Here is a 15,587-nt window from a genome sequence, read left to right on the forward strand (position 1 = left end):
AAATTGTCTTATGTAAAAATTTAGTTAAACTTGGTTTCAATTTATCTATTATTATTATTATTATTATTGTTGTTGTTGTTGTTGTTGTTGTTGTAAATTGTCATCTACATTTATAAATTATAAATATATGCTTTAAATCTATCAATTTATTTTTTTGATTAATTTAGTAAGCTATAAATATGTTAAAATATAATTATAGTGACATAACAAAGTTTATCATGTTTAATTTCTTAGTTTTTTTTTATCAATGATTGTTTTGGGTTTTTTGTGAAACTTAAATATGATTTTTATGGGTCAAAAGTTGGTAAATAGATTTTTTGGTACAAGTTAACTATATTTAGGTCAAAATTTGTTACGTGTTAAAAATGTGAAATCTGAGTATTTTTAAAAGTTTGAGAGTGCAAATAGACTTGTCGTTAAATTTGTTACGGGTTCAAAGTATTGACTTGAAATGCCAAACGGATGAAAGTTTTAAACATGATTCGGGTTTTAAATTTATTTTCAAATAGCATTTTTGGTAATAATCAAAAGGTTTAGAATTTGGTATATTGACTATGTTTTCCTCGACCGTATAAAATTTAAGAAAAGATTGCGAACACTTTCAATATATCATCAAGGCCTATTAATGTTTATAATTTTTATCAAATTTGAAATATTTGTGTTATTCAATTATGATCAGAACGTTGTATGGGAAGCATGTCATGCAAAACAATGCTCAAATGAAGCAAAATATTCATAAAATTGAATGGGTTAACATGTTATCTTTTATGTTGTCATAATGACAAAGTCGAGTAACCCCCTGAAACTTATTAAAATCTTTTTCATGGTGTAGCTTAAAAAAACATAGTTCTTGAAGAGCATCCGTCGTTACAATTTAATGATCTCCTTCCCTTCGATGGGTGGTAATTGAAAAATATATCAATAAAGATAGTGCTCATTCTGTATTCAGGCTGAGTGGTTAAAACTACTATCGTATGAAAAGTCTTATTTTCGAAATTAGTTCATAACCAAAATTCTTTCAATTATACATATATGACACTGAGAGTAAATTTTCAATAGAAAGAGCGTTCTCGGGTATGTTTTTGCACGTGTTTTTTTATTAAGTTCATTTTAAAAAATCATTTTGTGACATAAATAAAATCAATTTTATGTACACATGGTATAGATACAAACATAAATGTAATACATTTTTTCATATATGTTATGTAATTATTTGTTTTACATGTAATTTTATAATTTGTATCATCCCGTGTGTGGCTCGGATTATAAAGCTAGTATGTGTAATATAATAATATATTATAGTTATTTTTAATGAGTTTCTTATCAGCAAATTCAAAGTTGTTAGAAAAAATGTTTGTAAATTTTCTTCCTTGACATCTATTTCTAACAACAATTTAATGAAAAACACCCGAGAGCTGTCAAGAAGAAGGTAACAATACAAATTTACGGAATATACCAAAACAATTGAAGTCATACCGTATGGACCATGAATTTGTAAAAGAAACCAGGAAGACTCGGTGCAACACTACACCACTAATCATTTTGTTTTAACTTCGTATTTTAACCCAAAAGAACCACGAAGTTTTAATCAGTTGCCATATACTACTAACCAAGAACCATCAAAAAGAAGATAACAATACAAATGTATTGAACAGTTTAAGGCATATCATATGTATTTAAAACAGAAACCAGAACAAGAAAACTAGACGAAACTATATCGTCATGTTAGACGTCGGTGGAATTAACGCCGTAGCGCTAAGATTTTTTTTTTAAACCAATATAGATGGGTTCTGTTAAATATACCAAAAAATATACTAAAGTCAAACACTTTTAAGAAAATTTACTTTAATTTAATATCACTGTCTTCACCTTTTTTTTAAATTGATGAATCCGAGGCAAAAAGATGAACATATAAGCACAGAAATGACACAAACCACACTCCAAATCATACAACAATTATTTAATTCAAATCTATATCAAAAACTGTCATCATATCAAATTTCAAAATAAAATAATAATAATAATAATAATAATAATAATAATAAAATTCGATTTAAATAATCCCATGATCCTAATTTTCACAATACCAATCCCACAGCCTAGCATAATCATCACAGATTTATACTTAATAACAAAATTAAAAACAAGCTTAATTTTAGTATAAATTAATAATAATTATACTACAGGACAAAAGTGAAAGTTAATATTATTATAGGGTAGTTTGGAATATTAAAAGGTAACTATGTTAGCAGTAAAAAGTGAAAGTTAAAATTATTATCGAACAGACTAATATAATTTATTATTGAAATATCGGTTCTAGTTTGAATTATTAAAATCCAATAACTTACGTCTCATCTCGGACGGCAAGGTTAAGTAGAGCGAGGAGAGCGGCGGCTTTGGCATCGAGAGAGGGGTACCGCAGCATGGAAACGAGGGATGGTATGGCTTCGGAAAACATACGACGGAGAGAATGGAAGTGAAGTGATGGGTTTTAAAATAAAAGAGAAAGTGTGTGTGGAGGTAACGTGAGAAGAGGTGCCGTGGCGTTAAGCAACGTTTACTTTCAACGGCATTTTATTTTTTTGGTTTTTTATGTTATGTAAAGCATTTATCTCTTCATTTTCATGTTATATGTTGTTATACATGATCAAAATGCATCCCAACTTTTTTTTATTAGCCGTCAACGGATGTTTTAAATGAGCTGTGAGGATAAATTTACCATGCTGGGATGTGCTTATCTCAGATAAGGCTAACGTCCGTGAATACTTGTTTGATGGCACGACAGTGCGATGAGATTAAATTCGTTCAATTCAATGATCTAACTAATAAACGTCACCTACTCGCATAGTCTCCTATTATAACCTGGTGCCGTCAAAACTAAATGATGGAACAGGAATCAAACTTTAGTTACAAAATTATAATAATACTGGATATGGTAAGTACTAAAAAAAATATATGTGATGTGTGTTTAAGTGTTTTAACAAACTCACTCTCTTCATCATAAGTACCTTGATCATCAAATCTATGAGATGGGTTAAATTCTTATATTCGTATACGCTTTTTAGACAAAATTCGCTTTGTAGCGGACTGCTTGTGAAAATAATCTTGTGAAAATAACGTTAAAAGTGGCGGAAGGTTAATCAGGCATCATGTGGTGGCGTTGATAGCCGAAAGACAAGGGCACATGCACCGATCAGCCGGTGTCCCGATGATTGAGTGTTATGTGCCTTATGTCCAAGGCTTGATGCAAAACTACTATCGAGCCGGGGGTCTCACCGGAAGCAGCCTCTCTATCCCTATAGGATAGAGGTAAGGCTGTCTACATCTTACCCTCCTCAGACCCTACATTTTAGATATTGGTTGTTGTTTCTTGTCATAATTGTATCATACGTGTGAAGTAACAATTTGTCTTAATCATACGCGTCTAGAACTGTACAGCCAACTTTAGCGTCCTGAAAGTGGGTTTGTGGATTTAAGTGATTAATTATTTTAGTGTTTTTACATTCATAATGAACTTGTATTTTCGTATTTATATATTTGAGTACTTTTTAGAAGACTAGTAATATTCATAATTGTATAATAAAATATTTAATATACTATTATTAATACTAGTATTGCAAAAAACTAATTAGGCTGAGGGGTGCGGAGCGCGAGAAGGGGCGCGAAAGCCCTTCCGCTCGCGCCCCGGGGCGCGAGCACCACACCACCGAGGCGCGAGAGGGGCGCGAGCGCGGAAAAAGAGGCAGACGCGGATGGGCTAGCGGCTGGGAATGGCGTGAAGGAGGCTTGGGATGCGTGAATAGAGCCGTTGGGCTCGTTTTTTATTAAAAAAAAAAAAAAAATTTCTCTATATATATCTATATCAAATACAAGTTTTAATATTTAATAAAGATTAATATTTTTATGCATAGGGGATAACTTATTCTTTTTTTATATAATATATAATTAGATGAATGTTATCTTGAATTGTTTTTTATTAGACAAAACCGACCCTAAATTTCTTTTTAAACGTTTTACCCACTGTTGACAAACGTGTATTTAAATAAAACTAAAAATGGTGGTAATTATATTATAACAAATAATAAGTTAACTCGTTTTTTATTAAAAAAAATTAAAGTTAACTTTAATTTTTTTTTAGATATTAATGTGTTTTTTTAATTAATGTGTGTTTTTTAAATAATTTATGAGTTTTTTTAATAATACATTTTTTTAATACATTTATAAAAAAATAAAAAAAAAACCGCTCGCGCCCCCTCTCGCGCCCCTCCACACCATGTCCCGGGGCGCGAGCACCACTACCAACACCCATCTTATCAAGTTTCTCTCTCTGCCACACGTCACAATATTATTGGCTGGCGCCCCCACTCGTGCCCCTCTCGCGCCCCCCACACCCCTCAGCCTTACAATAGCCTTTAAAAAAACCTAATTAAAAAATAGATATTAGTAGTTTAAATAATTATTATGTAATGATTAGTAGTTATATTTAAATAAAATAGAATAAAAATGATGATTGATATGATTAGTAGTTGATTGAATGATTAGTAGTAGATTAATAGGGTTGACTTGGTATACCAAATAAAAACTTTTGGTATATTTAAAGCCCCCCATATAGATTAAGAAGTTTTAATCAAACTTCTAATTACCAAACAAGTTAGTATAAAAAGGATAAAATACGATATAAAATAATAATGGTGACAGGTAATCCTGGATTTGTGACGTTGCATGTGAATTGAAAAGATAAGCAACCAACCAAACAGGCTGCCTGCCAACGATGCCAAATGGTGCAATCTTGCCTTTCAAAAGAAGCCACACCATACTTTGGTGTCTTGCTTCTTTCATATAAACCTTTATTTATCCTTTTCTAAATATTTTATTCAAATCATATTCTTTCATATAAAGGTTTTGTTGTTTTTATTTTTATTTTCAGAAACTATTAATGTATTATGAAATCAAATAAATATTTTCTTTCATAAAAAAGTTCAATTTGCACAATAATATTGACCTTATTGTTTAGGTAGCGTTTGGTTTTAACCGAATCGACTAACACGGACATTTGTGTGTTTTGTGAATAACTCTCATGTCTCTTTTATAAAATACTAACGATGCCTTATTTCCTATTATAACTGTAACTCCTAATAATTCTCAAACAAAAATAAATAAACGCTATCTTTAACTTTAAGATTGGTCGTTGTGGACTCATATTGGGCGTCAAACAAGTGTTTTGTGGTCACTTTAACAAGCTCTACAATATGCCGTTCCAAGTAAAGACGGTGCCAAAGGGTAAGGCGCCAACTAGTTCATGTCATCTTCACTAAATGATTGTGGATTCATGCTATAACAACCAATCAAACTTTTTATTTTGTTTTCATTTAATTTTAGTTAACCCATTGAAGAGGTATGCACCCGCCTTAACATCGAGCGGGGCAGGTCAACCCACAAGATATAGACAAGAGGCTTGAAATCAGGATGTCATGAAGACACAAAGCCAAAACCTATGCGCATGGCGCATATCACATATGCTCACGCATATCACATATGATCACGCATCACATATGCTCACGCGTATCACATATGCTCACGCATCATATATGCTCACGCATATCACATCTGCGCGTGGCGCATCTGCGTGTGGCGCATATCACATATGCTCACGCATCATATATGCTCACGCATATCACATCGGCGCGTGGCGCATCTGCGCGTGGCGCATATCACATATGCTCACGCATATTACATATGCTTGCGCATATCACATCTGCGCATGAAATATCTGCGCGTGAGAATAAAGAGAAGACCTCGCGCATCCCCAGGATAGGCGCGTATCACACATGCACATAATCAACCACGTCCTTATCCAAATCAGGATAAGGACAACCATGATTGTGCTCATCAGACAACCTTCCAGAAGGTATCCTTTAAGGAATAAAGAATATGCTGATGTTGACAGCTGCCAATGAAAGGTGGACAACTCAGCAAAACCCATGTGCTACCACGTGATTGCACATGGGTCAGGTGAAATACCTTGGTCAGAGAATAATCAATGAAAAAGCACCAGGTGTCCTAAGGACACGTGGCGCGAAGCAATAGGAGGAGGCCAAAAAGGCCCTAATTGGGTCTGAGCCCAATCATTGGAAACCCTAACACTATAAATACCACACCACCTCCACAAGGGGAGGTAAGCAAGAAAATACATTCTAAATCCTTACTCACTTTCAGATTATTATTATCTTCTCCTACAATATCTTATTCTCACACCGGAGGGTTACCCCAAAGAGGACCCCTCTGTCCCTTTCTGAGGGGTAAGTTCACGGTGCTGCTCGTTTTGTAGGTGGAAGAATTCATACTCCGGAAAACCATCGGTGATATAGCACACTCATAACCGAGGAAAGTTGATCGTCTACTAGTAAGTCGATCCACGTTTCTTCATTGGCGCCATCCGTGGGACTAGCAAGTGCTATTTAGCCCATAACACATGGTCTAACCTCTTTTTTTTATATAAACTTTATCAATAACTTTTAATCCTTAAACCTTCAACTTTCCTAATTCACCATTCTAATCTTTTAACCAAGATTAACACGTCATACATTATCTTTTAAACAACTAACATAGCAAATTGATAAGATTTTACTTAAAACAGAATACTTACAAAATAAAAGATCAAACTTTCAATTATTTACATTAAAAAAAAAACAGAAAACTTAGTATTTAAAAATTAAAATCCACCGCTTATAGCATGGTGATAAAAAAACTGGGATCTCCTATAGAGATCCAAACTTAACTTCGATCTTCATTTACGCCACTTTCAGAGTATTATAACAATGAAAAATTCTGAGTTCATCCAGGTTTTCGTCCCACGGTATGATACGTCAGAGAGTTATGCTTTTGTGGTGATATAACAACTGCCACCAACTGGTAGCCGGCCAAACTCTGAAAGCCAACACGACCCAGTTAAAACAACATAGTCTGATCAGAGCGTGACAAAGAAACTCTCAAAATAATAATAATAATAATAATAATAGTAATCACCAAAAAGCATAATTGTGGGTGTGGGCCCCTTTATCTTTCTAGGTACACCCTGGTTTGCAATTCAAATCACTACTCCACTCCATGTGGAACAAAACCACATCCACTTTTTCTTTATTAATACTCTCACAATTCCGCCGGAGATTCAACTTTCCGGCCTACATGTTTTCCGGCCACACTTTCATACAAATTCAACAAACTTAGAGACTAAAATTCATGATATTCATATATTCATTAATCTTTAATAATCTCTAATTATGTCATCTCCGGCGCCGGTGACATCTCCGGCACCCACAACCTCACCACCGGCCGACACCACCTCACCGCCACCCGCCGCCGCCACATCACCACCTCCGGCAGCTACTTCCCCACCTCCGGCAGCCACTTCCCCACCAGCCCCCATCTCCCCTGCTTCATCTCCTCCGTCGCCGGTAACACCGGCAATCCCAGCTCCGGCGACATCTCCGCCGGCGCCACCGACACCCACCGCACCACCGCCGTCCACCACCACCCCGGCGCCACCCACTTCAAGAAACAGTCCGCCGTCTCCTCCTGGCAGATCTCCGCCGTCTCCGCCGCCGCCGAGAGGTGGTTCTACTCGTACTCCGGCGACACAATCCTCGCCGGAAAGTTCGCCGGCGATTTCAACTGGGGTGGTGGTTGGGATTGCAATTGGTGGGTTTGTGATTCTTGCTGTGCTCAGCATATTGTTTCTTTGTTGTAGAAAGAAGAGAAGAAGAACTCAAGCTCCTGTGGGTTATTATGTTCCGCCGCCGGCGGCACCGCCTAAAGGTTATTATTTGCATAAATTTGCATGCTTTATTAATCTTTATTCAAAATCTTGTGATACCCAGATCAGATTGTAGCTTTGTAACTGTTAAATTATTACTCTTTATCCAAAATCTTGATATACCCAAATCAAATTGTAACTTGTAAGGCCATGTGGTATACATTCACGTTTCTTAACTCAAGAAAATTGTTTAATCCCTTTTACCTCTCTTTATTTAATGTAAATTGATTCTTATATTATTGATTCGTATATTATTGGGTGTAGACGTTAAGGTATATCATACCTTAACGCCTAGGGTGTTAAAGCTGAGTTTGCAAGGGTTAACGAGTGGCATACCACTCCTTTCATGGGTAAATGGGCGTTAAATGCAACGTGGGTTAAAATGTTAACGGGTTTTAAAATCCTCTACACATACATATTAATTTAAGAATCAATTTTATATTAAATAAAGGGAAGCAAAGAGGGTTAAACAATTTTCTTAGGGTGAGGTGAAGTGAAATGGGGTAAAGTAGGTAATATGGTGCCTGCGTGTAGTTAAGGAGCGTGAATGTATAAACCATGACCTAACTGTTAAAGTATTAATCTTTATTCAAAATCTTGATAAACCCATATCAGATTGTAACTTGTAATTGTTAAATTATTAATCTTTATTCAAAATCTTGATATAACCATATCAGATTGTAGCTTGTAACCGTTAAATTATTATCTTTATTGAAAATCTTGATATACCTAGATTAGATTGTAACTTGTATCTGTTAAATTATTAATCTTTATTGAAAATCTTGATATACCCAAATTAGATTGTAACTTGTAACTGTTAAATTGTTAATCTTTATTGAAAATCTTGATATACCCAGATTAGATTGTAACTTGTAACTGTGAAATTATTAATCTTTTGAAATTGGGTTTTTACAGTTGACTCTTATGGAGGTCAACCACAACAATGGCAACACAATGCACCACCACCACCACCCTCTGATCATGTTGTAACAATGCCACCACCCAACCCAAATGCTAGCCCGAAACCGAAGCCTAAACCAGCTTCACCTCAGCCACCACCGCCACCGCCGCCTTTTATCAGCAGCAGTGGCGGTTCGGATACAACTTACTCGGGCGGGTCGCTACTTCCACCGCCGTCTCCCGGGATGTCACTAGGGTTTTCGAAGAGCACATTCACTTACGATGAGTTAGCGATGGCGACCGAAGGGTTTTCGGAAGCTAATCTTCTTGGGCAAGGTGGATTTGGATATGTTCATAGAGGCGTGCTTCCTAACGGGAAAGAAGTGGCGGTTAAACAGTTGAAAACTGGCAGTGGACAGGGTGAGCGCGAGTTTCAGGCGGAGGTTGAGATTATTAGCCGAGTTCATCACAAGCATCTTGTTTCTTTGGTTGGATATTGTATGACCGGAACGCAAAGATTACTTGTTTACGAGTTTGTTCCGAATAACACATTGGAGTTCCACTTACATGGTAAGTTTCTTACAAATGACAGTGAATTAAAGGGTGTTTTGTTTCTATATATTGTGATAATATGTTCCCTCCAAAATTTCAGGAAAGAATCGCCCGGTCATGGAATTCCCGACAAGATTGCGAATTGCGCTAGGAGCAGCAAAAGGGCTAGCTTATCTCCATGAAGATTGTAAGTTCGTTTTTAGTCGTTTGCACTTTGCACATTGAAAGATCATTCATCGGATCATTGGTGGCACTTAACCTTCTTTTTGTTTGTAGGCCATCCTAAGATCATTCATCGCGATATTAAAGCGGCTAATATACTTCTTGATTTCCATTTTGAAGCGATGGTAGCTTATTATTATATTTTTAATGTTGAGATGCTTGTTGTTTCTTTGTAAAGAGATATGATACTAGACGTGGATATCCGGATAACCTCACAAGAATCGAACTGTATCAGATCCATCCATGGTGTTTTGCCCAAGTGGCAAGATGTATAGAGTGCATGTTTGTGACCACCAACAGGATCAGTTCCTAGCATAAATTTCCTTGATATCATCATGAATGAGGTCATTCAGCTCACATCGTTCTCTCTATGCGCATTCTTCAGGTATTTGTGTGAAATTGTTTCTCACGCTAGAGGTGATCGCATGGAGTCTTGCATTCTAGCGGGAGGCTAATGGTGCTATTGTTTAGCATATCTTGTCAAAACAATAGTGCCGTAAGCCTCACCACAAGGGAAGACTCTCTGTGACCACCCTCCGACGTGAGAATCAGTTTCACATAACTACGTGAAAATTGAGTTAATATAAAAAAAAAGTTGTTTGACCTGTTGATCTTATTTATGTTGATCTCAAAGGTATTCACAAACATGCACTCCACACGGCTTACCATTTAGGCGACGCACCGTGGGTAGATCCAATATAATTCGAATGTTGTGATTTGTATCCGACCCGAATAATTGTATCTGGTATCATCTCTCTTCACTTTGAAACTTGCATTTACTAACCTTAATAGAATTCATAGGTTGCTGATTTCGGGCTTGCCAAGATTACTTCTGACGTTGCCACTCATGTATCCACCCGAGTGATGGGAACTTTTGGGTAAGTTTCAAAACAAACAAGCAGTCAGGTTGACGTAAATTTGTCCTAAATTTAACTTTTATGTATTACAGGTACCTAGCTCCAGAGTATGCATCTTCAGGCAAACTCACAGACAAATCTGACGTTTTCTCGTATGGGGTCATGCTCCTGGAATTGATCACTGGACGCAGGCCCGTTGATTCCGCTCAAACTTTTATGGATGATAGTTTAGTAGATTGGGTAAGTTCACTTATTTATGCACATGCTTTTGTAAAAAATGTTGATTTGTTCCAAGTATATGAATATTAGCACGCAAGAATGCATTTTTGCATCACTTGAAAATTTGTAATAATATCTTTACCAGAATTCATACGCGGGCTTGAATGTAAACGAACAACCCTATCAAGATTACGGGGTGCAAACGAGCCGAACCGAGCCCGAGCTTGAGCTCGGCTCATTTCGATCTTTATTTCTAAAGCTCGAGCTCGGCTTGTGACTAGTTTTTCAAGCTCGAGCTCGGCTCGTTTACTATTTATTAATTAATAAATATATATTTTTAATTATTTTTATATTTTTTTCAATTAAAGTTTAATATATAACATAATATATATTATTTAGTTATTTTGTTAATTTATTAATTGTTATATGCATCTATATACATGCAAATATATATGTGTATATATATATAAATTATACAAATGACAGGCTCGTTTAGGCTTGTGAGCTGGCTTGAGCTTGATAAGTGAAGCTCGGGCTCGGCTCGGGCTCGTTTATTAAATGAGCTTACTTTTAGGCTCGGGCTCGTTTAAGCTAGGCTCGATCGAGCTTTTTCACGAGGCGATCTCGAGTAGCTCGCGAGCAGCTCGGCTTGTTTGCGCCCCTAAATTCACAGGCGTAAGTTTAACTAAAAAAGTTTTGAGCTTTTTGTTGGGAATTTGTAGATTTGGCCCAAGAATGTGTTTATTATCTTTAGTTGATAAAGTTTTAAACTTTTTATCTTCGTTTGCGGTAACGTTTATAATCTTTACATAAATCAAACTACAGGCACGACCGTTGCTCAGACGAGCCATGGATGATGGAAACTTTGACTCAATAGCCGACCCGCGTCTCCAAAACCAATACAACCATGACGAAATGGCCCGTATGGTTTCTTGTGCCGCGGCCTGCGTCCGCCACTCGGCCCGTCGCAGGCCCAGGATGAGCCAAGTGGTCCGGGCCTTGGAAGGTGACGTGTCACTATCAGACCTAAACGAAGGAATCCGGCCCGGACACAGTTCGGCCTTCGGGTCCCACGGGAGCTCAGACTATGACGCGGGCCAGTACAACGATGACATGGTAAAGTTCAGAAAGATGGCTTTAGGCACACAAGAATATAATGCTAGCAGTGAATATAGCCGACCCACGAGTGATTACGGGGTGTATCCATCCGGGTCAAGTAGCGAAGGGCAGAATACCCGTGAAATGGAACTGGGTAAGTATAAAAGAGATGGCGACGGGTTTTGATCGTTAACTGGCTCGTGTATAAAGTTTCTTGCTAATTCTTGGTGATATGTTTCTTCTATTGATTTTTTTTAACTAGTATGATTTGTGTTTTGGTTTGATTGTATTTAATTTTGTTTTATTATACAACATAAATTCTTTTATTTGATGATTTAAAGTTTTGAGAAAAGGTTTTATTTTTATTTTGAGTTGTGTTGTCTTTTTTGCTTTGAATTTGGATATCACAAGTGTTTGTTAGAAATAATGTTGCTGTCAATTAAACCGTTATTGTGTGGGTCATGTTGCCAAGACTTTATATAGGCAACTAGTTATATTATATTGTCAAATAGAACCTACTAATAATTTAATGGCATGTTAAAGATTATTTTATTTCAATATTTAGAAATGATTATGCATTATGAGGTTTAAACTTTAAAGTTGTTTTTTAAGCTAAATTGTCAAATTTCAATAAAAAAAACTTGTATAATTATAATTATGTTTATAAGTAACAATTCTATTAGAAGTTACCATATAAGAAGTGTATAATAACTTATCGATGTTAACAACAGCAAAGCTTAGACGAAAATGCTGATGAGACCGAAAAAAAATGTATAAAAAACTTTCATAAGCAGAGTGGGGAGGGGTAGACGTGCACAAAAAAACCGGTTTCGGACCCGAACCGGTGGAACCGACCCGGAACCGGTTCCGATTCGTATCCAGTATTCCCCATACCGGTTAGGGTAGAGGTGCACAAATCGGGTTCAAATGGAAAACCCGAACCGGTTCCAAACCGGTTTTTTCACACCGGGTTGTAAAATGGCACCGGTTCCAATCAAGAACCGGTTCGGTTCCCGACCCGAACTGATGCCCAGATATGCGAACTTTTAAGAACCGGGTAGGGTATGAACCGGAACCGGTTTTTACGTAAAAACCGGTTCCACCGGTTTTTTTTGAAATTTAAATATTAGAGCCGTTAGGAACCGGTTCCAACGGCTATATAGCCGTTTTTGACCGTTGGAACCGGTTTTTTAACTATAAATAGGTTATTTTCTTACTATAAATAGCAAGGTTTGTTTGTTTACTTGTTAAACCACTTCCAAAACTATAAAACACACTCCAAACCACAATTAACCTTAAACCGACAACAAATGGCAACCAATGATGACGTTGTTATGGTGATCGAAACAACAAGATGCCCCGATGTTTGGGTTCATTACGATTTGTGTCTCATGACCGACTCACATGAGTTGGCACGTTGCAAATATTGCTCGAAGTTTCTTAAAGCAGGGTCCAACTCGACATTACGAAAACATACGAATAAGTATTGTCGAGAGAAAAGAAGATTGGAAGCTAAAAAAACGGAAGCGGGAGAGTCGTCCGGCTCTACAACCCAAAAATAAGTATTCCCGGATTAAAACGACGGACTTTGTTTTTATGTTTTAGTTGTTATGTTTAGTATCGTTTATGTTTTAATAATGTTTGTAATAGTTAGTTTTTAAATATAGGAAACAAGTTATATATAGGTTTGTAATAGTTAGTTTTTAATGGAAACAAGTTATATATAGGTTTGGGCATCAAAAACCGGTTCCAACGGCTATATTACCGTTGGAACCGGTTCCAACGGCTAATTGGTGTCTAAAAAACCGGTTTCAACGGCTATATTACCGTTGGAACCGGTTCCAACGGCTAGTTTGACTTTTGTTTGACCCTTCAAAAAAAACCCGTCGGAACCGGTTTTTCCGGGTACGAACCGAACCGGTTCCAATTAAGAACCGGGTAGGAACCGGGTTGGAACTGGTACTGACATACAAATAGGAGAACCGGGTACGATTTTCGGGTACAAAAATACCCAAACCGGGTATTGTTCCAACCGGGTTGGAACTGGAACCGGTTCCGGTTCGGTTCCACCAGTTAGGTTCCGGAATCGTTTTTTTTGTGCACGTCTAGGTTAGGGTATTATAATACCCGGATAACCCTATCCGGACCCATGTATTTGTCAAAAAACCGGTTCCTACCCGGAACCGGTTCCAGCCCGATTTCGTTTCCTATCCGAAATAACCTGTTCCGCCGGGTTTTTTACGAAAAAGAGCCGTTGTAACCGGTTCCAACGGTAATATAGCCGTTGGAACCGGTTTTTGAGCTAAAAAACTATATAAAGGGTTGGATGATCACTTGTTTTACCACTCCAACTCAAAAACATCAAGCAAACTTATCGGTTTACACTTTACACTCCAATTTTTTTCACTTCCATTCCACCACCACTCGATAACTAGTTATTATGGCAAGCCAAAACAAGGGCAAAAGAAAGGCGGCGGCTATCGATTCCATTTTTATTGACCCGGTTCGTGCCGAAGATGACGTCGGAGTTGCAAAGATCCTCTCTCATAGCCGCAACGAAGAAGTATGGCGGAATTGGGATTTGGTTGAGTTGCTTAATGGAGACATTAAGGCTCGTTGCAAATTGTGTGGCACTTATTTAAAGCATGATTCAAACTCTACTTTAAAGAAGCACATCGAGAAGAAATTTTGTAAGGCGTTGAAAGAAGTTCCCGCCACGGTCCAAGCCGAATTGGGTAAAGATGGGGCACTATTTCGTTACAACGTGAAAGCGGTTCACGATAGGATGACGAAGTTCGTGATTCAACAAGGTTGCTGTTTAACCACTTCGACAACCCTCAATTGACGGCCTTGATTAGAGAGACTCTTCAACCGCGCTATACCCATGTAAGTCGTACCACTCTTCGACGTCATTGTCTAAAGTTGTGGGAATGTGCCAAAAAAGATTTAATTGATTTTTTTGACACTTTACAAACGGGTGTCAACTTAACTAGCGATGTTTGGTCGGCACCCCATGAGTTACCGGAATCGTACCTTTGTGTGACCGTGCATTGGATCGATCCGGTATCTTGGCAAATGATGAAACGCACCATCGTGTTTGAAAATTTTCCGTTTCCAATACCGCCGAAAAATTGTTTGAAATTTTGGATGAGGTAATAACCACTTTTAACGGTCTAAAAACGGTAAAATAGCCGTTGGAACCGGTTTCCAACGGTCAAAAATGATTTAAACTAGGAAAACCCGCTGGAACCGGTTTTCGGGTATAAATCGGACCCGGTTCCTACCCTACCCGGTTCCACTGGTTCCTGATATTTGCCTACCGGGTCGGCTCCGGTTCCTGACAGGAACCGGTTCCATTTTGTACCCGGTTCTTAAAACCGGTTCCTACCCGGTTCCGGGTTTTAAAAAAAACTGATTTGTGCACGTCTAGGGAGGGGGTGGACTCAAAATTTCAGTCGAAAACGGGTAAATTTATACTCTCTTAGCCCTAAAGAAGCTTGGCCAATGGATTAATAATTAATTAACTCAAAATAGAACTTACAAATTATTCAAATGAATATCTATCTACTAGCAAACAAAGATAAGGCCTGCAAATAAAGTTTAGTTAGCAGGAAACAATTTAAACAGCTTAACCAAATAGATTTTTATTATTATTTTCATTTTAAATAAGTTATAAGAATTAAATAAACATGTAACTCAAATAATTTAGTTAAATATATAACAATCAGTTAGTTATTAATTAACATAATAATTTAAACCCAAATTCATTATTTTCACAATTTTTTCCCGACAAAAAAAAATACTAAAATGACAAAATCGAAAAACAGAAACACAACAGTTTTCAAAATTCAAAAACTTTGGTTTTGGTACTGAACCGTCCACACACCTATTAAACAACCCCAATACGATGACATTTTTTAAAAAAC

At 37.1% G+C, this 15,587-nt stretch overlaps 1 protein-coding gene across 1 annotated transcript; it reads left to right on the top strand.

Moving 5' to 3' along the window:
* The first annotated feature begins 7,271 nt into the window (after window positions 1–7,271).
* Window positions 7,272–11,997, top strand: LOC143548955 (proline-rich receptor-like protein kinase PERK1). Its single transcript, XM_077039988.1, has 7 exons — window positions 7,272–7,815; window positions 8,729–9,283; window positions 9,366–9,452; window positions 9,542–9,612; window positions 10,289–10,365; window positions 10,437–10,584; window positions 11,389–11,997. The coding sequence occupies exons 1-7, from the start codon at window positions 7,281–7,283 to the stop codon at window positions 11,845–11,847; spliced, it is 1,932 nt and encodes a 643-aa protein (XP_076896103.1). The 5' UTR covers window positions 7,272–7,280; the 3' UTR covers window positions 11,848–11,997.
* The last annotated feature ends 3,590 nt before the right edge of the window (window positions 11,998–15,587 follow it).

Source organism: Bidens hawaiensis, unplaced genomic scaffold, assembly GCF_021521415.1.
Source record: "Bidens hawaiensis isolate Kalapana, Puna unplaced genomic scaffold, B.hawaiensis_p1.1 tig00015320_1, whole genome shotgun sequence".
Taxonomy (NCBI): Eukaryota; Viridiplantae; Streptophyta; class Magnoliopsida; order Asterales; family Asteraceae; genus Bidens; species Bidens hawaiensis.